The sequence below is a fragment of the Aulonocara sp. 'chitande type north' Nkhata Bay genome, linkage group LG6 (genome assembly GCF_057382095.1).
Source record: "Aulonocara sp. 'chitande type north' Nkhata Bay isolate Kocher_YH1m ecotype deep benthic linkage group LG6, A_spYH_male_GT1.1, whole genome shotgun sequence".
NCBI lineage: Eukaryota > Metazoa > Chordata > Actinopteri > Cichliformes > Cichlidae > Aulonocara > Aulonocara sp. 'chitande type north' Nkhata Bay.
The window spans coordinates 8,418,652-8,444,379 of NC_141349.1; the positions used below are offsets into that span (position 1 = coordinate 8,418,652).

The following is a 25,728-nucleotide window of genomic DNA, read 5'->3' on the forward strand; positions in this document are numbered from 1 at the left end:
TGCGTTGCCTCAAAATATAAACTTTTTTTTTTGCATTTTGAAGTACACCTACAAGAGAAACAGGGGTTCAAAAAGCAAAGTAAATGTCAAGTATATATGTCGTGATATCCTGCTGTGTCTTGTACCCCTGATATGACGCATGTTTAAGCTGCTATGCAGATCCTCACCGGATGTGCTTTATTTTGACAGCGGCGGGAGGAAATATTATTACCTGGTTCCTTGTAGCTTGACAGTGGCGACAGCGCAGAGCTGCAAGTGGAAAGTCAAATACATCTTTGCGCTTCTGGCTTTTTGCACAAAATGAGAGGAAATGCGAGTTTTTGCCTATGTGATCACAGCAGACACGAGTTTAGACCCTGATCGTGTGTGTGACTGACACGACTCTGAAACTGAAGCTGCACTTGTGAGAATTATCAGTTAATTGGGCCATTCAGGAACTGTAAAAAAGGAGGAAGACGAAGAAGTGATGGAGGACCCGTTACGAAATTAACCCAGAACTTTAAAAAATGACGTTGATTTTAAATAAGGCGGCTAAGAGCACGTTTTAAATGACCTACAACATTTAACTGAGATTCTTTTTTTTAATTTATTTTGCTTTACCATGCGTAACAGATGGATACGCCGGAGGTTGCTTGTCTTAATTTTCACCTTCTTCATCATTCTCTACGTGGATTTTCAGCTTCGAACCAGCAGCCTTCCCAAAGTTATAGTGGTTCACCATCCATCACCCGGTGCGATCCACCACCGGACCATCCAGCAGGCTACCTTCCTGGTCAGGGACGCGCAGAACCCGGCGAAAAGTACCAGAAGCAGCGGGGATACAGCATTGGCCGATGGAGGTCGCTCGGTGCCCGAGGACGCACATGTCAGCCAGCCCGAACTGAAGGTGGAGGACGTCTACATAGCTGTGAAAACCACCGGGAGGTTCCACAAGACGCGCCTCGCGCTTCTTTTGGAGACCTGGATCTCCAGAACCAAAGCGCACGTGAGTGTGATGTCTGTTTCCTGAAACATCTTACTCTTCTCATCACACAGCAGCTCCTGATTCAAGCAAACCACCAGATTTTTAAAAAAGATTTAAACTCTCTCCTATATTTAGTAGAACATTCGTTTAAAAATATTTACGCAATCACAGGAAGCTGTTGATTTAACCGAACCCGTGAACAAAACAGATAAAAGAGGAACTCCAATGCATTTATTAATCCTATAATGGTATGACAGAATGAAACTGATATAACACGTAAAGCTCAAGAGTTTAATTTCTTAGAAATATTTCAGGCAAAACAAAGAAGAAAAAAGTAAACATGTGATCTGTCAAACCATGTGCCATGACTCTAAAGATGAAGTGAAAACACTCACTTCCTTTCTGCTCTGGTGCTGCAGGTCTGATGGCTCATTAAAGTTAAATTTAGTTTCTTTTGTTGATCACTTCATGCTAGTCTTGTCCCACTAGCATGAAGAAAAACACCCCAAACAAACAGAGAGTAACATAAAGAAATCAGTTCTGTTTTGGTTTTACAGTCTGCACGTCTCACTTCACGACTATGTAAGGGTCTATTTTTAAATATTGGCATAGAGTGTCAAACCTGTTAGAAAGCCTGATCTGTGAGGTATTGGGTATTCAGCTTAAAAGTCTTTTGCTACAGCTCATCCAACATTTTGAACATACAACAGTGGTGGTACTTGTGGTGCAGAATTTCAAAGGGGTTTGGGACATTTTTTTTCACCCTTTTCCTTCATCTGGGTAATTTCTGTTACTATACTTAGAAAACTAGTTACTGGCATGTATACAATACAATATATTTATTTTTTCAGGAACATATCTATCTTATACTTCAGTGGCATCAGCCTAAAGATGTTTGAGTTGTCTTTACCTGACCTTTAAAATCAGACTTCCTTTAGGTTCTGGAAACAACCCAAGTTACTCTGAGTCGCTTGTATCGGCTTAGAGGTTTTCATTGACCACTGTGCCTGTTTGTGTGTCAGTGCTGTCAAATATGCAAGTCAGTGAGCAGTTTCACTATTTAAAATTTCAGGATTCTTCTATTTAAATACACACATACAGTGTACAGAGTGTACATACAGAGTTCATTTCCTTTTTGACACCAGATGAAAGAGCTGAGGAAGCACATTTCTTTTCACATCTCAGAGCGCTGAAAGACATTTTTAAAGACGCCTTGGTTTATACTCTTCCTCTTTCTCTTTGCAAACACAAAACAAAATGTTGCTTTAGCGTTTGTCGATGGTAGTGCCTGCACACAGTCACACACACACACACACACACACACACACACACACACACACACACACACACACACACACACACACACACACACACACACACACACACACACACAGGCCCTATATTTATTTATCTATCTCTCTCTATATATGTATATCTATAGCTACACAATGACACAAAGATGCAACTACACACCCAGTGGTAGATGAAAACATACAGACGCATACACAGGAAGCTGCGCAGGCAGGCTGTCTCAGCCGAGGGGAAGCAGCCGCCGTGTAGTGACTCTGTTAACAATACTAAAACGGAAGCTGGTCATAGAAAAGGAAGTGTAGGGCTGATTGCAGAACAGAATGAACCCCATACCCACATATGCTTACACACACACACACACACACACACACACACACACACACACACACACACACACCTGGGGTGAAAAGTCAACCAGCTTGGCAGCAGCTTCCACAAAATATTGAAGCTAATCTGCTTAGACCTGACAGCAGCTGGCAACAGCTTGTTGGAAGCCCTAAAACAGTAAATACATTGTGATAATCCCTAATATGATCTTGGCCTCAGTCTAGCTTCGGATCTTCAAAAAATTCTATCACATCTTTCAGCACCAACAACAGAAATGATCTCAGAGGTGGAAACAGATATAAGTGGATGGAGAAATGGCTAACATCTTTAATGACCAATTTAGACATTTGGAGTAAAGGTTTTATGCTAAAAGTTAGAATTTTGGCCTCACGGTGGCGCAAGAGGACAAGTGAGGAGGATTTCAATCATTAAAATGTTTTGTTCCTGTGTACTCTATGGCTATGTATCCAGTAGAAGCTGAGATATTTCACATTCAGAGTGGAAAGTTTGATCTGGAGTGATGCACAGAGAAGAATTATCTCATTAAAAATTTAAAGCAAACCGTCAAAAAAGTTTTCGAATAGTTGTTACACTGTAAAATGAGCAATCTAGAAAGGTGGAGTTTTTCAGGAGTATAAATGTTGAAGAAAATATATCATCAAAGCACAAGTGTTATGGTACTAAATTTCCAGCTTTTAATATATATCTCAGTATATGAAGGATTATGAAACAAGAATGCCCCTAACTACTGAGCAGCATGCATTGTAGTATAAACCAAAAACAGGAGAGCATCTCATTTTAAAAGCTACAACAAATCATCATCTCAAGTCCCAAACTTGGAGATTGTCAAAAGAAGAAGTGATGCAACACAGTGGTAAACATGCCCCTGTCTCTTTATTTTATAAATGTTTAAATCACATTTTAAACCATTTTAATCCAACAGAAATGAGGATTTTTAACATTTGATATGTTTGACTTCTGTTATTTCTATTAAACATTGAGTGCCTTTTTTGTAGCGCATTATTCAGACACACGGTCATAAAAAATAATTAACTATGCTGTAATAGATACAAAGTGCTACACTGTGTGTTGTTCCTTGACAGTTGCCATCTTATAGACTAGTTTTAGTAAATCATTGGTATTTCACCTTACAACTCTAAATTGTTAATGGAGATTCAGTGTTTTATACCTGAAACTAAGTTCACTGATAAAGCTATCAGATCTGTGGTTCAGGTTATATATTGTGCACTTTTTAACTGCAATTTATTCTTGGTTTTGTTATTTCGGTTAGTCAGCATGCGAGAATGTGTGACCCTGTGCCTGGTTTCACAATTTCAGATTTTTTCTTACTCCCCAAAAACTGCCATTGGTATCAGCGTCAGTTTGGCCATAACAATTATAGAATGATTTTGCCCCCTTCTACTCTCAACAAATTTCCCATTCAAGCTTCTCAGAGTGCCACAGTTGAACAGACTGAGCATCCAAATGTCCGATTCAGAAGCCAGATTATCATCATCATACTACAAAGGAATCACTGAAATATTGATCAGAGCCCTTATTAAGATATATTGCAGTCATTTTGTGTTATGGGGTGGTACAAATCTTACTTAATAGCCCTTTAAGAGTGTGAAAAACAAGTTCAGATTTATGCATTCCCACCTGACCTCAGTGAAACGTCCCTGCAAACTCTGTTTACGAGCCGCTCCAACTCCACGCTCTGTCGTTTTCGTTCCTCGTCCCAGGCTGACTGATTTCAGTGCAGGTGCTTTAGTTTGAGTTATGGCCAGAGGTGGAGAAACTAATTGTAATGGCAAAATTTTCTCTGGAGGATTTAGTGGCGTAGGTGGTGGTGGTTGTCGTGATGATAGCGGGGGGGAGGATTGATCCTGGTATCTCATTACTCCTCCTTCTCCTGCTTCAGTGATGGAGAGATGACAGGAAGGGATGAAAAAAGGTTAAAAAAGGCCTTTGGGAGAACTAGTGAGGGGGGGGGATAGAGCTCCAGCTGTATTAAAATGACCAAAGTAATGATTTAGAGGCTGTTTGATGTCACTTCAAGGGAGAACGGGAGAGCGAGCGAGAGGAATAGAGAATATTATAATTTGATTGATGGACTGGGATGCTATAATAAAACAGTGTACTTAAGAATAGATGAAGCCTTTCTCTTTGAATGCAGCAGAGAGGATATTATGGAAACTCACTTTAATGTAAATACAGAGAAAAATACACATAATCACAGCTAGTAAAACGGTCAGACAGTGAGCCTGCCATTTTTAAACACATGAATTTGCACAGTTACCTCAAATTAACACTAGTATGGCATTTCCCTGGAAGCTTACACAATTTTATAGACTGAAAGTTAACTTACTGGATTAATTTTGGAGCTCTCGTTCACATTTTACACTTCCTTCACAACTCCCTGCCTTCACTAACTAGAAGTGGGACTTACCAGACATCATCCGATATGATCATAATACAATATTATTCCGATTTTGTAACATTTTTGCTAATTAATTACATTATAACAAGCAATTATTATTATTACAATGGTGTATGTTCATATTAACTGCTTCATACTGCTTGGTTTCACTGCTTTCTGCTATTGGCCATATACTGTGTGTACATGTATTAGTGCAACTGCAATCTACATAGTGCTGCACCTCCACGAGAGAGCGTGGTAGAGGAATGATGGAAGCAGTAACAGTGTTGAACAAGAGAAGCCTGCACACCCTAAGCAACAGAATAAATACTGAAGAGTGCAGTGTTTTCAGTGTCTGACGTCTTTCTGTAGGAGTGACAACGGTTAAAAGACAAAAAGGAAACAAAAAGGCAAATGAGGCTCCTGGTGAAATAATGGAGGTGCTGAATATAGTTTCCCCAGAGACACTCACTGTGGCTCAACCAAAAGCAGAACAAAAGAAAAGTTGCAACTTTGCTTATATCTGAGCATTTCTGCATTGTGGTGTTTTGTAAAATTGTAAATAATGAGGAAAAGAAGGAAAGAAAAAACAGGTTACATATTGGTGCAGTGGGTGGCACCATCAATTACAATGAGAATGTCAGGCCCTTTCCAGCTGGGGCCTTTCTGGGTGGAGTTTTGCATGTTCTCCCCGTGCCTGTGTGGGTTCTCTGTAAGTACTCCAGCTTCCTCTCACAGTCCAAAGACATGCATGCTAGGCTAATAGCTGATTTTACATTGACTGTTAGTGTAACTGGTCAATCTCTATGTGACAGCCCTGAGACAGCCGAGCTGTGACAATAAAGCTGACATTTTCACACCACTAGATGTCAGTATTGCTCTTCTATCTATCTATCTATCTATCTATCTATCTATCTATCTATCTATCTATCTATCTATCTATCTATCTATCTATCTATCTATCTATCTATCTATCTATCTATCTATCTATCTATATAGTGATATGGGGGTCTGCCAAAGAAGAAACTGACTCAGCCATATCGTGCTGCTCTGACCACTCTGGATCATGATGCTGTGTGTGTATGTGTGTGTACAATGACTCATTGTTTTAGCTCACAGCAGGGAACCTTGTTTTTGTCACGTCGCATTGCTCCATCACATTGATCCCATTGATCCTTGTGAGTATATGATGTGTTTGTGTTCTTGCTCTCTAATGAGAGTACTTTCAGGATGATGTGTTACAGATGTTGAGAAGAAGACAGATAACCAATCGAAGCTCCTGTTTTTAATTCCTTATCTTCTTTTATATTTCCTTTTTTCTTTTGTATAGACGTTCATTTTCACAGACACAGAGGATGTGGACCTAACTTCAGAAGGTAAGCAGCAATCTTGAATCTCATTCACACAAAAATTTAGATTTAAATCAGAATATTTATATATGTGGGCGCATGCAAATGTGTCTTCCATTCCTTATATGGGATGTTTCTCAGATAATGCTGGCGCACACAACCTTAAATATGTAAGCTCATTCTCTGTTTCAAGATGACAATGCCACAGTGTACAAATGCAACACCACAGACATCAGGAAGACTTCTAATACTGGCGTGCACACAGGAATGAGATGAAGTGACCCATAACTCTTACCCAAGGCTACAGGATAACTAGGCAGCTGCCTTAGGCATCCCCTGTTGAAATATTTTGTTATTGCTCCTGCGCTGCTCTTTAAAGTCTGCCACTAACACCCGCTATCAACACCACTGCTCATACTGCAGCAATAAACATGTGACACAAAGGGGAGACTGCAGGCAGGCAGTTAAAGGACTCTCCAACAATCTGCAATGAAAATTTACATTAAAATCAGACATTTTGATATTAATCGAGCAGCAATAAATCCAGATGTGCCCAGATGTTGTGAGAGTCACCAAAAATGAATGCAACATAACCTCACAGGAGCTGAAGTTGTGTTTTTGGAAGTCTTTTTTTCCCCTAAGAGTATTAGGAAGGATGAATATGAGCATGCCCATACAGAGAGAGGCGCATACATTTACTCATGTGGCACGACAGCAGTAACTTCATCAATTATTTAGTTACAAACACTAAAACCCCCAAACCATAGCCACAGCCCTGGCTTAACCAACTCTGTAAATGCTTGTTGTGACTGCAACAGTGCTTCGATTTCCAGCTGGCCTCTCATTTCTAGTCTGTTTTGCCGAGTAAAAATGACAACTGGGCAGACTGCAAGCCAGACCTCATCACCCTACATCAGTGACTGTTTTTTACAAATGCTCCTGTGGGTAAATTGAAGGGAATCCTTTCAATCTGGGTCCTAAATATCGTGGAGTGTCTTAAATAGATAAGTTAAGTGGAGGCTGAGCTGTCTACTCATGCTGTTAGCTTGTTAGTTTTTTCCTTCTTCTGTTCACCCCTGTTATATTGTTTCCTCACTCTCTATCACACACATCTCTATCTTTATATTTTCTCTCCATTTCTAATATCACTTGTCAGTCACAAACAGGGTTGATCATGGCTGATGGTAAAATAATGTACCATGCAGAATGGTATAATCATCAATACACCCAACCATGTGCAACTGCTTTGAAACAGATGGCATCCAGTAGTATCTCTTTCTCATCTCTCTCTGTCTGTCTCTGTCACCAGGTTATAACATGGTGGTAACAGACTGCCAGTCTGATCACAGTCAGCAGGCTCTGTCCTGCAAGATGTCTGCAGAGTACGACGGTTTCATGGCCTCAAACAAGAGGTGAGCCCGATTACGGTCTGTCTAACACCCTCTCTGCACCGGCTTTAAAGATCAGATTAAGATTGCAAACTTTAATGATCACCGTGGGGAAATCAGACCGTTACAGCAGCACTTAGTGCGGCAAGAAATCAAAGAAGTAAATTATGTTCCAGGGTTACAGAGGCATAAACAGAGGTGAGGATTATTACAGTCACACTTATTACAACAGTAATCTTTGAGGAGTTTAAAAGACTGGAATTTATTTAAGCATAACCTGTGCATTAATCGATCATCTTAACTACCTTTTCTGTGCGGTGCTGTCCAACTTGTAAAGGTATGAAGAACAGCCTTTTATGTTTTTATTTTTTATGCATTTAAAATAAAATGAATATAATTAAAAATATTATTAATATTAGGTTCGGAGGACAGACTTGTTTAGAAATTCTTGGAATTCTTTGAAAGAGGAGGAATTTCTTTGCCTTTTTCTGGTTCCTTCATTTCCTCTTCCATCTGCTGTTTTAAATGAATGAGTCTGTCCATCCATTCATCTGTGGCTTTTTCCTCTGCACCAAAATTCTCCTTCAGGGTTCTAATTGATTGTAGGAGCCAGGAAGTTTCTCCTGCGCTCCTGGCTACTTTCATTTTCCATGTCCTTTTGTGCCTGAAGTACTGATGTGGTCTGTCTGTGCTCAGCCAGGAGACGGCACTGGTCCTCCTCTCAAATATCATCTTTGGTCCTGTAGCATTCTGTGAATGTGGGCCAGTACAGCCTTACACCTGCTGTGATAAGTCTGTCTGAGCCTTCCTCTTAGTGTTTTTAACACTAAGATTGTCTTTGAGTTGTTTAATTTATTTGGGACAAATCTGCATCTGTGGGAGTTCTGTGCAAACGATACTTTTTTTCTTCCCACTGTCACCAAGTTTTAGCTCCATATGGGATTGTCTGAATGTTGGGGCTGTATTATTGTAGGGTCTTTAGTTTACAATATAAAGCACCTGGGGTGATTGTTGTGACTTGACACTATGTAAACAAAAATTAACTGAATTGAACTGAATCAGTGACTTATGAAGAATGTGGAACAGGAGCATATAATAATATCAAGGACATAAGAGTATCTGCATAGGGAATGAAATGTCTGCCTTATTTAAGGAGACAGAACTGTTTAAAGAGCTTCTTGCAACACAAAATGATGAGGCAGAACAGGAGACTAGGACAAAGGACACACTTTGAAAATGCAGAGTGGCACATAAACACATAGACAGTGAAAGGAGTTACGTGAAGAAGAAATACACAGTGAGAAGCCCCCAGCAGCCCAGGCCTATTGTAGCATAACTAAGGGAGGGTTCAGGGTCACCTGATCCAACCCTAACTATATGCTTTATCAAAAAGGAAAGTTTAAAGCCTAATCTTAAGAGCACAGAGGGTTTCTGCCTCACAGAAGGTATCAAGCTAGATTCTCTAATCCAGGGGTAGGCAACTCCAGGCCTCGAGTGCCAGTGTCCTGCAGGTTTTAGATATCACCCTGGGTCAACACACCTGAATCAAATGATTAGTTTGTTACCAGGCCTCTGGAGAGCTTCAAGACATGTTGAGGAGGTAATTTAAACACATAAATCAGCTGTGTTGGATCAAGGACACATCTAAAACCTGAAGAACACCTGCTTTCGAGGCCTGGAGTTGTTTCATCTCCTCTGTTAAATACTCTACCAAGACATCAGGTGACATAGATTAGACAAACATAATAACTTTTTTTCTTCTTCACCGTATTGGTGAGAAAGGACAGCCGGTGCACTCTTGTAGTGTGTTATTTCACATTGATTTTCTCAGTTTTGAAGTAGTTACTTTTAACTAGCACCCTGTTTGCCCAAATGGCATCTAGGTAATTGGGACTAAGTAGGTCTTGACATATCCTGACATACAGCAATTTATGTCTTGTGGTTTGATAATTGGAGGCTCTGGCTTGGGTACTGTAACAGTCAATTTACGCACAGTTGTTTGGCAGTATTCTAGCAACTGCAGTAGGTGGGAAGCCCAAACAGCATGCTGATGCTTGATGACGTGAAGACTCCAGCGACACTTAAAGTATTAGGAAACAGCTTTATTAAGTGACCAATGCGTTTCAGCCTTCATCAGGGTCATTGCAAAATGTCAAACAGTTTGCGTTTAAATAAAAAACAGGAAACAGAAAAAAATCCAAGTGGACCAATCACACCTTCAGGAAATATACAAGCTGACCAGTTAACATTTAACAAGGTGGTATTGGCTGATTTGTTAATTGGTTAAGCCGCAGCCCAAATAGGTTCTGGGCTGAACCACTACAGATTAAAACGGGGAGAAAATAAATAAATAAATGAAAACATTCCCATCATGTCTTAATGTAAGACATACTCAAAATTACACAGAAAAATGCAAATAATCTGGTGACAGTTGCAGAGAAGAGGACATTAAAGAAACTGTTGGACATTATGAACAATGCTGGGCATCCTCTGCACACGGCCATAAACAACCAGAGGAGTCTGTTCAGTGACAGGTTGCTTCTCCCAAAGTCAAGGACCAACAGACTTAAAAACTCCTTTGTCCCACACGCCATCAGACTGTTTAACTCCTTGCTGAAGGGGAGAGGGAGGGGAAACCGGGGGACAAAGGAGGGGGGAACAACCAGTCAGATTCTACGTTTCTCTGACTCGTGTCCTTAGCAGTACACATGGCACAAGTTTGAAGGGGATGTTGAGATCGATGGAAAACCAGCAAACAGATATACAGAAATTGCTTAATTAGTTAGATAAATGTATGACTGCATTCTGTAATAGCTAACATCATTAGATGGATGTGCAGTCAATAGCTGCCAAACTAATTATTCACCCACTATCACTTCTCAGATAAATTAACCGTGCCCTGGTTGCTTCAGTTTGAGGCTTGAGTCTGACAGCGTTGAGCCTCCTCTGTGTTCACTGAGCTTATTTGAACCACACCTTTCAGTCACTGTCAGCTATCCATAACACCTTTCAACTGGGGCAAAACTAAAATAATGCAATCTGCTCTTAATGGGCCCAGAATGAAGATGATGTATGATCCCCTACACTCTTGTCTGCATCTTTTCCAATTTCATGCCTTGTCTCGAACACTGCATTAGCACACAGTGCAGGCTACCCTTGTGTCATTGTTGTATTTATTAGCTCTTTGTGCGTTATGTGATCACAGAAGAAGAAGAAGCAGGAAAAAAACAGGATTAAAATATTTCCAAGAAACTGAAAAGTTTGTTTATTAGGGACTTGAATATGCACGAGACAACGCTGCTTGATGCTGCTGTACAATATAAAGTATTGACAATCCTTTGATACTGATCTATGGAAAAATGAATGAAACTTAACAGCTTGTGTTTGGGGTGGGAGTGAATGGGGGGGCGTTCATTATTAGAATGGCAGTGAAAATGTTTTCAAATTGGTTCCAAGGCACACTTACAAACCTCCCCAGTTTCACTCAAGTCCCACTCAAGAGGGAAGTGAGGATGTTTGGTTTGGAAGTAAGCCTTTTCTGTTGTTGGGCAGCAATTAGGATGGCAGAGGAAACAAGGCAGCACTTCAGTTTGGTACCAGCAGCTTTGTAATTTGGACTCTGATGTTGCAGTGCAAGCCTGTTTGGTTTGGAATGAGGCTCTGACATCATGTCCAGTCATTAAGATGGCAGAGAAAAAAATCAAACAGCTCGATTACTCACAGAGCAATTCAAGCTGTGAGGACAAAAACAAATGTAGATGAAAAAAGCTTCAAAATGGGAGAAGATCTTAAATCTTCTCCCATTAAAATGCCCAAATTCAACATTTCTTTGCTAGCTTTTCCAGAGCTCTTGTGACAGTATCACATAGAATGATCTGCCAAGATAACCAAGAGTTATCATTACACATACAACCTTATCTCTTATCACGTGACCTTAACAACTACCATTAACTGAAGAAGTTAACTAGAAGTTGAAGTAAATTATTACAGATGTACCTCATCATGTTCTTCTTCCACAAAAAGATTAAGTTCCCTCTGAAAGGGACACGATATCTTGCTTCACAGGCGTTCTTGAGCCACAATGACATCCTTCTCATGAAGAACACTGTCTGAATGAGTGGGGATAGAGCCATAACTTTAATTCTAATACTAATTGGGACACAAAAATATTTCAAGTAAATCTGATGAAAAACATTCCTTAAATAAGTTTGTGACTCTGCCTAAAAGTAGGGATTGAAAAGCCCCCCCCTATAAGTCCTACTTTATTAATGCCTCAGTTAAGACTGCAGACACAATCAGTGTCTCTGGTTTTCTATCAGAGCCCTGAACAAACTCCATGCTAAGCCATGTTATGGATATAATAAGCCAAGAAATGTGATAAGTACCCCTACCTACATCTTTGCTTCATTAAGAATGTGCCTGCGAGTGCATAGCCGTGAATGTCAATGACATGCAGGCATCAGCAAAGCAACGTGATTGGCTCTGAAAGATTGGATGCTGATTTGCTGTCTGGGGTCAATTTCTGTTTTTCCATGTCTGTCTCATATAATGTCTCTGTTTATGTACAGCATTTCAGTCAGGTTGAGGTCTGGACCTTGACATTTTCAGCCACTCTGCTGTGTATTTACTAGTGTGCTAGAGATCATTGTCCTGTTCTACGAACCAATTTTGTGTGTCTGTTGGATATAAGAACACATATGGGTCTAGAATACATTGGTGTAGAGAGGAATTCATGGTCGACTCCAAGGTCCTAGGTAATGTGGCTGCAAAACAAGCCTAAATCATCACCCCTCCACCATCGTGCTTGGCAACCCCTTGCAACCCTTCCAAACAAGCCATCGGTTGTTTGTGCTGTCGTGATCTTTAACATTGAACGTGGTACCTGAGGCCTGTGGCATCTGAGCTGTAGTGCTTGTTTTTTTTTTTTGCTATATTTCTGAGAATTGCATTTTTTGACCTTGGGATAAATTTACTGAAACATTGACTCCAGGGAAGACTGGCAGCTGTGCTGCATGTTTTCTGTTTGTGAATTATTTTTCTCACTGCACAAATGATGGACTTCAAATTGTTTGTATTGTCTGCTCCACACCAGCGAACTGCCAAACCTTCTGCTTCTATAGAGGTGCTCGTACTCGCTGAGGATCAATTAATCAAGTGCACTTGATCAGCAGCACCTGACTGCTGCTTACTGCTTTAATTCCTAAGTACTTACTACTTAGTTTCTCATTGCACAGCACAGAGTCCCATAAAAACTCTTTTTCACATGCTGTACCTTGTAAACTGTGATATGAATAGTTTACAGACTGCTGTGACTCCAGGTGTCTTTTCTCTCTGTTCTCTCACCTGATCTCATGAATTTAACAGTCACATTTACAAGTTGGTGAGACTGTTAAAAGACTACACGCTGAGTCAAGCTCTGGGTCTGTGTTTGTTGGTTACTCGAGGTAAAGCCTATCAGTGATGTCTATAAACACAAACAGCAGGATACGAGCACATACAAATGCTTTTCAGTCTCTGTTGTAAATCTTGTGGTTAAGTGGCTGTCAGTTCTCTATTTAGATGAAGTATCTGGCACTATGTGCCAACATAACCTTTTTCTTTTCAATGTCTGTAATGAAGATAGGCTTGCAAGGGCTTCAGGATATTTATATGACCAAAGGTCAACTATTTTTCACATGGAGTCCTAAAATATCAAACTTAAAAGAAAATCTCATATTTTTGCTGTGGCATCCAACCACAAGTAAATACATGCATATGGGTAACTAGATGACTTGGGGTTACAGCATTGATCACACTTGGTTTGAGGAATTTCATCCCGCTTCCGTTTCTCCTCTTCCAGTCAGTGTAAGGTATCGCCATTTCAAGTACAGATGCACGATGCATTACTTAGGTAAGACTTTTTTCATTTCTCTGTTGCAAGAGTGGAAGCAACAAAGAAGAAAATTAGTCTTCAGATTTTTTTTCCGCCTGATTGCAAATGTCAACAGGAGAAATGGAGCGAAGCTGAGAAAACTATTATTATAAACCCAGCACCACGGTTACATTTTAAATGAATATTTTTCCTTTTCTTTCACCGATCGCTCCTCAGGTGGTTTTGTCATGTGGACGATGATAACTATGTCAACCCAGAAGCTCTCCTCTCGCTGCTGTCAGCCTTCCCCCAGGAAGGTGACATCTACGTGGGCAAGCCGAGCCTGGACAAGCCCATCACTGCTCATGAACTGCTGGAGGGCAACGCAACGGTACGATACCACTCATGAGTATTTTAGGTTTCTTGGCAGAGTCAACCTTAGCACTAGGACTTGGCTGAGCTTTGCAAAGTACATGCTGAAGTCGTGATTTAGTGAGGAGCATATAACTGCACCCTGAAGAAAAAAAATCTCTTAAATATGCAAAAAGGGACGAAAACATGAAGGTTTTGGTTACAGTTCCACGTTCAGTACATCTCATTTTAAAGACGGAAACTGACACCCACTCAAAAAATACTCTTTGTAGCACAGCATAATGCAACTCTAAACTCAATTTTATTAATGTGGAATGATCATTGATTAGAGCAGGATGGCCGTCCGCAGATTTAATTTTTCCAGTGAGCCTCCTGAGATTCTTTATCTTTCTCCATCTTGGTTTCCTTCTCTCCTCCTTTGTTTTCAATGTTTTCTTATTTGCTGTTATGTCACTTGCTTGTTGTTATTAAATCAACCCTACTGTTTCTCCGGTTTGTGCTCTCTCACTCCATGGATTCTTTTTTCGTTCCTTCTGTCCTTGTTTCACGGTGTCCCTTTTTCGCTCTGTTTTGCGGTGATAGTGAACAGCTTCTTTCTGGAAAGGTTAATTGCTTCGACTAATACCCACAGAGTGCTCGACTCTTTAATGCGTTCTCCACCAGAAATATTTTCACAGTTTTGATCCTTACTGGAAACGGTTACAGGACCAATTTCAAGAAATCACATGTTAACATGTTTAATTGGGTCAGGCTTATTGCTATTTGGATGTAACAAAGGGTTTCTGCTAGTGTGTAAAAGCCCAAACTGGGCCCCCTGCTAGTAATACCAGCAGCTTTCTCTTCATATTTATTTGTTGTACTTAAAAAAATCATTTTAGACACGAGCTATAACCATTAGTATAATTAATGATACCATCCTACTGTTTCCATTAACTGGCTTTACTCATATGGAAGAGTCTCACAAAAACTAAAGGAAAGTTAAAAAAGGGAGTAAAGAACCAGGAAAATGTTATGACCTTTTAGGGTTTTAGCTGTTCAGCTGGAATCTGTCCACTCATGAACACGAATGAAACAAAACAAAATCATTTATAGCTGTATGTGAACAAGGTCAGCTGTGATTCAGTGCTTTTCTGCTTGTGTTCACGTCTTACATCTGACGCCGTGTGCATATTGTCCCCCATGCTGGAAGTTACATATCTGCAAACACTCACAAACTAGTAGTGAGTGTGATGAACCCAGAAATAGAGAATGTTTGTATTCAGAGTAAAAGTGCACAGCGCTGAGGCTTTCAGACAAGCCGGCATCTTGCAGGCAATCTACTAGCAATCAAATCAATGGCATGGATGTTTTCATTGGGGGTGGCTGTAGCTCAGGAGGAGCTAACCCCAAGTTGCTCTCCGATGCATCCATCGGAGTGTGAATGTACTTAGATAGCACTGAGTATAGATAAAGTGCTTGTAAGAATGGGTGTGATTGGGTGAATGTGGCATGTTGTGTAGAGCGCTTTGGAGCTTTGGAGCGTCTGGGAGAGTAGAAAAGCGCTGTAGAAGAATCAGTCCATTTACCATTCATTGCAGCACCTCGTACCTCTGAAACCATTTTACCTTGCGGCTGCCAGCAACTGCCAGCAATCACTTACTAACCAGTTTAGGAATAGACATTTGTCCCAGTCTCTAAGCCTGTGTTACTGGAGCCTTATGGTGTTTTTGAATTTGAATTTATTTATTTAAAAGGGACAGTGCAGTTTAACATAGTCCAAGTACAAAAATACGAAACTGATGTAACGCACATAAGTTTATAGCTATTGCTAATTTTCAACAATTGTCCCTTGTTGGGTTTACAATCAAAATCGATACATTTTACAATAAAACATACATTTTCATAAAACCAAATTACATCATAAATTAATTAATAATTTTAATTAATAAACAATAAATTAAAATTAAATTAAAATTATCATCAATCCAATGACTACATCTCGGATTTCCCTTTAACCAGATTTGAACCTTTAATGTAAAAGATCTGATGTCTGTAATCAATTTGATTTCGGCTGGAAGTGTGTTCCACAGATGGCAAGCCTTTATGGAAAAAGCTGACTGACCAAATGTAGATCTGCAATATGATATCTTGCAGTTGCTTGCCACGTCCCTGGAGCTGGACAGAAGAGACAAGTGTACGACGGTATCTTCTGTGTGGTGGCACCTATTGTTCAGGGGAGTGCTGCGGCGGCTTCCTGCGCCTTAACGGCGGGCTTAGATAGATGCGACTGCCTGCTGATGTTACAGCGCTGCATGAAATGACTGCTGTAACTGGCGCTTCGCTTACAGTTCAATTCAATTCAATTTTATTTATATAGCGCCAAATCACAACAAAAGTCGCCTCAAGGCGCTTCATAGATACAGAGAAAAACCCAACAATCATATGACCCCCTATGAGCAAGCACTTTCCTTCCTGTATGCCTTCCTTCATACAGGAAGGATGATCTGATGTCACATTAATTTTCACGTGGTTAGTGAAAACACGAGTGTAAAACCTGAATATATATACACATATATGTTTCTCTTCATGCTGGTGTCTTCGCTCTGTATTCCTCCACATAAGCTGTCCCACTGTTCCCTTAGAGCCAACACACAATTAGCAATTAATGCTATAGCAGGTAGTTAGCACTACAGGAACCAAGTACGACATTCAGTCCTCAAATTTCAGCTGAATTAATGACTAATTCAGTTCAGTTATTAGACTCAATGTCAAAAGGTGACAGAGTTCAGATCACTGTGATGCATCAGCACATTAAACATAAGTTTGTCCTGTGTGCTCAGTGAGGGGAACTTAGAGAAGACATCTAGAAAGGTCATCGTGACATATCTCTTACCATGATCATTACCATGGCAACATTTTATTTTTATGGTACATAAAGCTGCTGCTCCACATCGAAAGGAGCCAGCTGAGGTGGTTCGGGCATCTGACAAGGATGCCCCCTGGGCGCCTCCTGGGTGAGGTGTTCCAGGCATGTCCCACCGGGAGGAGGCCCCGGGGCAGACCCAGGACACGCTGGAGAGATTATATCTCTCGGCTGGCCTGGGAACGCCTTGGTATTCCCTCGGACAAGCTGGAGGAGGTGGCTGGGGAGAGGGAGGTCTGGGCCTCTTTGCTTAGGCTGCTGCCCCCGCGACCCGACCCCGGACAAAGCGGATGACGATGGATGGATGGATGGATGGTACATAAAGTAAGTTGTTAGCATTATGCATGTCAGTGGTGCTGATTATAGAATGAGTAACAAATCCTAGAGATGAGATGAAAAAATATTGCTGCTGTAAAGGTAAGAGGATGGGTCACCACAGAGTGAAGATTTCCAATATCAAGAGGGAAAACTAAAAATGAGATGAATGAAAGCAGCCAGGGTTTTCCCTCCTGCTCACACAGCAGAGAGAGCAGCTGATGTCAGAGGACACCGTCCCTGTCAAGAACTGCTGGAGTCTGTCGATCACATGTAATTTACACAAGGAGCTTATGGAAAAAAACTATTTTCTGATGGTCATTTTCCTTTTTCCCTCCTTTCCTTCGTTTGTCTATCCATCATGCTTCTCTTCTTTCTCTTCTTTTTGATCTTTGGCTTTGCTGGTCTTCTGCAGGCACCATTAAACAGTAAAACAAAGCTGAAGCTGCTCCTATCGGTTTTATGTCAAGTTTCACCCAAGTCAGGTTAACTGCTGCCATTCAAAATCCATACCATCCATTCTGTTTTCTTCATTTTCACTCTCCACTGCTGCAGGGGCTCCCCCTGAGGTCAGCAGCATCTTCTTCTGAATACACATGTCCTCGTGTGTGTGCATGAGTGTGTGCGGCGCACGTGCGCCTACATTGGTATGCATGTGTGTTATTGAGTTTACAGAATTAATGCTGCTATTGAGTTAAAGAGCATCCTGACTCCAGCATGCTCTCTGAATAGGGTGTCGTGCTCTGTCTCTCTCTGCTTCCCTCTTGCACTTTACAGTCTCTCTCATTCGTTTCTTGAAATGACTCTCTCCGTCTCCCTCGTGTCACATTCTCTGCTCTGATTGCAGCCATTTGCAGGGAAGAATAGATCTTTATTAATCTTTGCTTTGCTTTTTCTCTCTCTTCCCTTCTTCCTTCCTTCTTTCTGTTCCCTTTAGTGAAAACAAAAAAAAAAGGCGATGTCAGGCTCCTCTCTGTCTCCTCATCTCATTTTCTTACATCTTGCTGCCTAGTTTTTTTCCGATTTCCTGTCACTATAGTGAAACGGGAAGGATAATGATCGGAGGAAGGAGGAAAAGAAAGGAATGGAGTGGGAAGGAATGGGAAGTAAAAAGGAAGGGGAAGAGATAAAAAAAACAGAGGAATAGTAAAAAGGAAGAGAAGTTTATTTGAAGAGATGTACAGGAAAGAGGAAATTAAAGTAAAGTAAAGGAAGGAAGGACAAGTACATTTTTCACATGTTAAATTTTACAAGAAAATTAGTGAACAGGAGGTAAAAAGAGAAGAATGAAGAACAGAAAGGGAAAGAAATCTTCCAAGCTCCCGATTAGTTGTGCAATTACAGCTCGCTCTATGAGTTAAATTCTTTATCTGCCTGCTGTGACAAACAGGAAAACAAGGCAGCACATTTACCCCGGCAAAATATCAACTGAGCAATTTAAGCCACAGGAGAAGGAAAAACACAATAGTTGCTTGAGAAATGGCTCAAAGTTAGAAGATAAAGATGTACTATTCATAACAGACTGGAAACCAGAGCAGTTAATACGCGCCTGAAAGAGAAACCGTGAACACTTAGGTTCAGTCATAGAGGCCCTTTTCCTCTTCTGATTTCCTCTGATATAGCAGAGGTATTGTGTGTCTGTGAAATGGTGGCAAATATTTATAACATTCAGTGTGAGCTTGTGTTGTATTTTTTGTGTTCTGTATTCCCAGATGAGTATATGTGTGTATGTCTGTTGGTGTGAGTCTCTATATGTGTGTAACAAAAGTAAACACAATTTAAAAGAATTAATACAACCAAAGCTTTTAAAGGCTTTAGCTCTTTATTGGGCCATAAATAATATTTGGTACCTTAAATGGACGTCAAAATCCCCCCCCCCCCCCCCATAAATCACTGAGAGGTGGTACAACTACTGTACATGGATTTCTTCCAGCCAATCAGCAAATATCAGGTGTGTGACAGATAGTGGCAACAGTGTGTCTAATCAATCAGTGATGATCTGGAGAATTGTAATTTTCAGTGTTCTTCCAGAATTCATGAAATCGGGTCCTTCGCACTTACCTGCTCCTACAGTTGGGCTCATAATGCCCAAACTGATAAGTCGATAAGAGCGAAGGATTATATAGTTCAAAAGTTGCTTTAGATGTTGAGTTAGATGTTGTTTGTGTTGGATTTCTAGAAAGTATAGATTAGTGAAATTTGTGGCATAATAATGATGTCACCATATTTACTTTTCACAACGTTCACCTAAAAAACGTTCACTACTGATGGTTACTTTGTAGTTTTTAGCACCAGGTGAGCCACATTGTGTTCTAAAACACACCCTATTATAAACATAGGACAGTAGTATTCATAGTAAAATGGATTTTGTCAAAGCTTCATACAGACAGTTATCCAATGATAAAAATTTAACCCACTTTTACACATTTCACCTTTTTTTTCTGGCTAGAAACTGTGAGATATTCGATTTTGTTTGCTTTATGACATCATAGCAGGTTTATAATAAATAAATGGCATTTATTGGGGTTTATTGTCAGTCTTACTACTGCTAAAATTAAGATAGTAATTCAGTATTGTAATTTATTTAGTTTCGATTGAATTACCTACATGCAATTATAAGGGGCACCCACACCAGGTGCAATGCTATTTTTTATATATATATATATTTTTTATTTCTATGCCAATATATGTTTTTTCAGTAGATCTACACTTCACTGTTTTCCTTCAGAGTTGGCTGGATAATGACTAAAATGACAATGACCAGCATTATCTTAGTGGACATCATTACTATGTTACAGCAGCTTTACCAAGTACAGTGAAGCAGGTTCCTGTGACAGCGCTGCGCTTTCATTTTGTGTTATATTTGTGAAAACTGACAATGTGTGTTTTTTCCCTATAGTCTATGTATACACACTGTTTAGAAAAATGCGAACCCCAAGCAGTGAGTGTTGATCTTAAAAAAAGTTTGAAAAAAGTCACACAAGTAAAAAGAAAAGTTCTGCAACATGCTCAAATAACACTCGGTAACAACGACTGCCATATAAAGGGTTAAGTCGGTAGATGTCTAATGGAAATGTATCTGTATATTTTTAAATAGTTCATTCAAAGCACAGAAAATATGTTTTAAACAGCTTTTTGAGGAAACAGCATCTACTGTGAGTCTGAAGCGGCTAAAAGGAGTTTTTCCTTGGAAACATTTGAGTGACATTTCACAGCCAGAGTTGCACCCTCTGCAGAGCACTAATATTTCACATAGTACTTTACAATGGTTAATAAGCACATTTTACCACAGCAGGAATAGTGCAGCGCTTCAGTGACTGTTCTGTCTACTGTACTGTCACAACATGTTGCAGCAAAAGTCGAGGTGGAGTTTTTGTTTCCTTTATGGTTTGAAACTGTGGTATATCTCCACTGGAACCGCATTTTTACTCATACGACACCCAGTCCAGTCTTTGTTAGTTTGTGATTATTTTTATACGGTATCTCTTAATAATTTCTGTGTGTTGTCTATCAGAGGGAGGTGCAGTTCTGGTTTGCAACAGGTGGAGCAGGCTTCTGCCTGAGTCGAAGACTGGCAGAGAAGATGGCTCCGTGGGCCAGGTATTTACAATTTGTGTGTGTGTGTGTGTGTGTGTGTGTGTGTGTGTGTGTGCTTTATAGGGACGATGATGATAAGACAGTGAGGAAAAAAAACACAAGCACACAGACAATTGCATCTATGTAATGCTGATATGAATTCAAACCAAACATGTTTGGGGCTTTTACACATTTTTTCACTGGTTTTAAACATTTGTTTGTAAAAATGGCTTCTTGTTTAATAAGTGTGCAGATTTTCTAGTTTTAGACGACCTCCTGTTCTTTACATTGTTGTAGGGAACTTGCATTAATGCTCAATGATATAAACTTGTTTTAACATATCTCATCAGTTTTAATGGAAAAAGCACCAAACGTTAAACTAATTAAATCATAAATGCTAACACAAGTAAACCTCTGGTTTGAAAAAGCAAAGCAGATTCTAAAATGCCTTAAATGTGCACTCTTTTTAACGGTCAGCAGGGGGCGACTTCTCTGGTTGTGCGTCCCTTTATAGACAAATATAGAAAAATGACCCCACCTGCCAAGAGACAATCAATTTAGAGCAGGGTCGCACATTAACAGATGATGTTCAGTAACTGACAGACTCCGATGTAAGACTGTAAACATCGTGATCTGTAGCATTCTTGCATTAAAATAAACTACATCCCTTCAAGAGACAGAACAACTGGAAATGACAAAGGTTTATTTCTATACTCTCAGACTGGTGGTGTCAACAGGTCAACAGTACCAGCACAATTTTACTCTGATTTGTTTAGTTAAAAAAAGAAAGAAAAGGATTTGCAGATCTCATGTGGGAATCTTTTATGTGTGTATCTGTGATCTATATCTCACATATTGTGATGCACCTGTGGTTATGTTTTAGAGCACAGCTCAGACGAGCTCATGAAAAATGGATGCGCTGTCCATGGTCCTGAATTTGTAACGGTTTCATTGGAGTATAGTGAAAATTTATTGGAGAAAACATTGTTTTTGAAGTTTATTAATGGAAATGCATCGATCAGAATAAAAGCAATCAGCACCGTGATCAAAAAACAAACAAACATCAAAATACACTTCCTTTGCCTGATGTCCATCTAAGACCTGATTTTTTTTTTTAGCTCCAAAGCCAACTTCATCGCTCCGTTTGCTCTGTTCTTGTGTCATTTTGCTCTGTACACCACGGGGTCAACTGAAATTCCTACACACGCTCTTAAACCTCTGCATTGCCTCATCAGTTCACTTAATGCTGTCAAATCAAACACAAAGCACAAGAGATACTTTTTCATTGCTACATCAGCAGAGTTAGAGTAAATTGCTCGTTGCGAATCTTAATAAATCTCCTCTTACTTTTTACTGCTCCAAATACCAACAGGACTGGTTTTCCACCAAAATTATTTATTGCTGTGTTTATGGTCTCAGTGGCTAATTTGATTACGACAACTACAACATGATTTTCATTCTGTAAATTATCTTGTAGCAATTTGTTAATCTTTTGACTGACAAAATTGGTGCTGTATCTGTTTTGACTTTTTGGTTTCTCAGTCTGTCTCTGAAACTTTGTATTTGTACTTCTCTCAAAGAGCTGGAACTAATAGCTGCCCAGGGCTACAGGTAGAGCTAGAGAACCAATCTAAAATAGTTCTTTGGAAAAGGTCAGCAGTAAAATATGCACAGTAAACAGTCAATGGGCCCAACCACATGTTTTCAGATAAAGGTTGGACAGTTTATGGTGCTAAATTTCTCCCACAGTAAATGTGGATGTATTGCACACTCTGTTATGTGAGAAAATATTGAGAAAGGCTCTTTTTCCCTGTGTATGTCAGTGGCTCCCAGTTCATGAGAACTTCAGCTAAGATCCGTCTTCCTGATGACTGCACTGTGGGCTTTATTGTGGAAAAGCGACTGGGAATCTCCATGGTCCACTGTCCTTTATTCCACTCACACCTGGAAAACCTGCTGCTCATCAGCCAGAGAAGCATACCACAGCAGGTAGTAGCAGGCGGTTTTATACACAGGTGTCCAAGCAAATGCACTTCTTCCTACTCTCATGTGTTTTCTAATCTGCAGGTGACACTGAGCTATGGGATATTCGAGAATAAGATGAATAGCATCGAGGTAAAAGGGAGCTTCTCGAAGGAGGACGATCCCTCCAGGTTTGTTTCTCGCAATATTCATTCGTAAATGAGGGGTACTAAGAAATGTGTCCTTGCTGACATTATTGTGTTTAGTGTTCCACTGGCTCCCTTTGCACATAAATGACATAACATTAAAAAAACATATGTCGCTTTTAAAGACTAATGGATCAAACTCTAATTATTGTAGGATTTTCATGCGGCTTGGTTTTAAAGGCTTATTGGATGCCAAAACCACTACACGACAGGTTATAATACTCACATAGTCTAAAATGATCATGAGTGCAACTGCGATACTACATAATGACCAAAAACTGAGCATAAAAATCCAGGTCGAGGCACTGGAGATAGAGTGGATCATGTAAGAAGAGCTCTGTATCTCTGTGTGCTTGTGCTTTTTTCTCAGCGTGAATACAGTGTCTCTAGGCATTTTATTGCTTTTTCAAAGTACCTGAGTTCTCTTCTTTCATTTTTTGGTTGCATTTTCCCCCCCGTATTTAGTAGAAGTAATTTTTAACTACACAAAGCAATTTTGAATATGTGTTTGGCCAATTTAGCAGGGTTGTGTCACAGTAATGTTAAGGTTTGTTTTGCAGGACAATGCCTCACTCCTTGAGCAGAGCATTACATTTTAACCTCTGTCCTATGAATGCCAAGTACGTGTTTTACAAACAGCGCTCCCCTCAGAGTCTGCAAAAGTTACTGCACCCCACAATATGACCCTACTGATGTGTGAAAACAGCATAAAACATGAGCGTTACTAAGACCATTCAACAGATGAATGCTGTATGATTATGCAGTGTAGTGCTGCATAATGTCTAGCAGCTTCTCCCCGTGCATTCTTTTTGCTCTTGGACTCACTAAAAGTTCAGTATCTTGCCCGAGGAGGCAATCAGGGATCAACTTGCCGGCCTTCCTGAGCCACTGGATGCGTCACTTATTCAGACACATGGGAACAGGTTAAACGGAAGCAGATGGGGGTTTGATGTGAAGGTCACAAAAGAATCACAGGTCAAGGACACGCGTTATGAATTATGGTTCCCAGGGACAACTACAAACCCTGTGGTCCAGCAATGTTTCGTTACAGAAAGAGCAGCCCAGATTTAGAAGTAAAAGTGCCTCTAATCTAAAAGCACAGGAGCACTAGTATCAGGGAAGACTCGACTCTGTGCTGCAGTTGCCTTAAAATCTGACTGAAGTGTATCAAAGCAGTAATGGGCCTCATTTTGACCTGATGGCGATATCTAGCAGAGGGAATCATGAAAAGCTCCAGGATTTAGGACATCAAATGCACATAACAAATGACACGTCATTTGTTTAGCCTTCAGTTTATTATTTACCTTATCATACCAAATTGTCAAGGGGAGACATAATGTCTGTCTACAAAATGCTCACAATTAAATATACCAAAAAATATCGATATTGTGTGATATTGGACAATATCGATATTGTTACTGAGAATGGAAAAACGACTTTCTCCACCGCAAAAAACCCCTAAACAATTAATAAAATAAGATAAATATGTAAAAAATACTGTAAGTGTTTTATAATTATTATAATTTTAGGCTTATGCATTTATTGTGCGTCTTCAGTGATAAAGCTCTTGTTTACTAAAGGTATTTGCTGTAGAAATCTCCAGCTCCAATCTCCAGTTTTCAGTTTTGTCTCTCATGATCTTACGTTAAGGCATGACAGCCCTCTGGCTCCAGTTGATCTTGTTCTATCTTCACTCCCAGATAAAAGCAATTTGATGTAACACAATGGAACAACAGATGTGTTTGTCTTTTCCGGTTTCCTTCATCCTCAGCTGTAAGAACATATCACCACAAATGCTTCACAGTGGCATTTCCATTTGCTCCCATCCTCTGGTTTAGTGCACGGTTGTGTTTGCCCTCCCTTCAGCCTGAGAGGAGTAGGTCACAGGTTCATCTGTCTGTACAAAGGCTTGAACTGTATATAATGGAAAAATGGTGTTTTTCCTGCCAACTGTTAACAGACAAACTAATGGTTCATTCACACAAGTTTGAACTTGTATGTTAGGTAATTTATATATATAATATCAATATATTCTGGCAATGTTTCCTTGCAACTAAGAAACATTTCAATTCTGCTGGTTACCATGGCTTTATTTTGGTTATTGGTTATTTATTTAGCTTATATTCCAATATAAAAGCAGGGTTGCTGATCTCCTAAGTCATTTTGCGGTTAACTCACTTCTCTCTGTGTTGGAATTTCTTTTGTTTCAAATCTTTGAGGTTCAGGCTGCACTCTGAATATAAGCAGTTAATGCAATTTTCTGTTTAATATGAATTTCTTTGTATGCACATGGCAACAGATCTGCAGGTCTTGCTGATTCGTTGCCGTTAATTGCCATATTATCACAAACAGATTGCATGTAATTTCCAGCTTAACAATATTCAGTTGCAGACTGATAAATAAACGGACTCCATCTTACTTCTGTTTTATCGCCGTCCTGACACACCAGAATTGTTCTGCAGACTTGGTCCCTGCTTCGGAGCAACCATTTCAAAGACATGCAGGGTCATTGCAAACAGTCACAATAATTTTGGTCCTGCTGTCCAGCTGTGGTCTCCAAACCCTGTTCTCCCTTGTGCGACTCTAGCTCAAAGGGGCCAGAACATAATCTCTTTTCTGGAAGTAAAAATAAATAATAGGAAAATATGAAATTATTAATGGATAATTGCACAAGATATTCATCAGATGCCCTCTAGTTGACATTCTGCAGTTGCTGTTAGATGAAAGTACAGAGCCACAGATAAGTGTTTACACATGCAAATCAACAGACGACCCAGCGCACCGTG

At 40.0% G+C, this 25,728-nt stretch overlaps 1 protein-coding gene across 1 annotated transcript in view; it reads left to right on the forward strand.

The window, feature by feature from the left end:
* The first annotated feature begins 245 nt into the window (after positions 1–245).
* The window catches only part of mfng (MFNG O-fucosylpeptide 3-beta-N-acetylglucosaminyltransferase), a 31,181-nt gene continuing 5,698 nt past the window's right edge, over positions 246–25,728 (forward strand). The window contains exons 1-7 of the mRNA XM_086294852.1: positions 246–985; positions 6,352–6,397; positions 7,680–7,782; positions 13,847–14,000; positions 20,713–20,798; positions 22,598–22,763; positions 22,842–22,927. Of these exons, the coding sequence (XP_086150978.1) occupies positions 602–985; positions 6,352–6,397; positions 7,680–7,782; positions 13,847–14,000; positions 20,713–20,798; positions 22,598–22,763; positions 22,842–22,927 (1,025 nt within the window). The 5' untranslated portion in view covers positions 246–601. The remainder of the gene's footprint in view (positions 986–6,351; positions 6,398–7,679; positions 7,783–13,846; positions 14,001–20,712; positions 20,799–22,597; positions 22,764–22,841; positions 22,928–25,728) is intronic.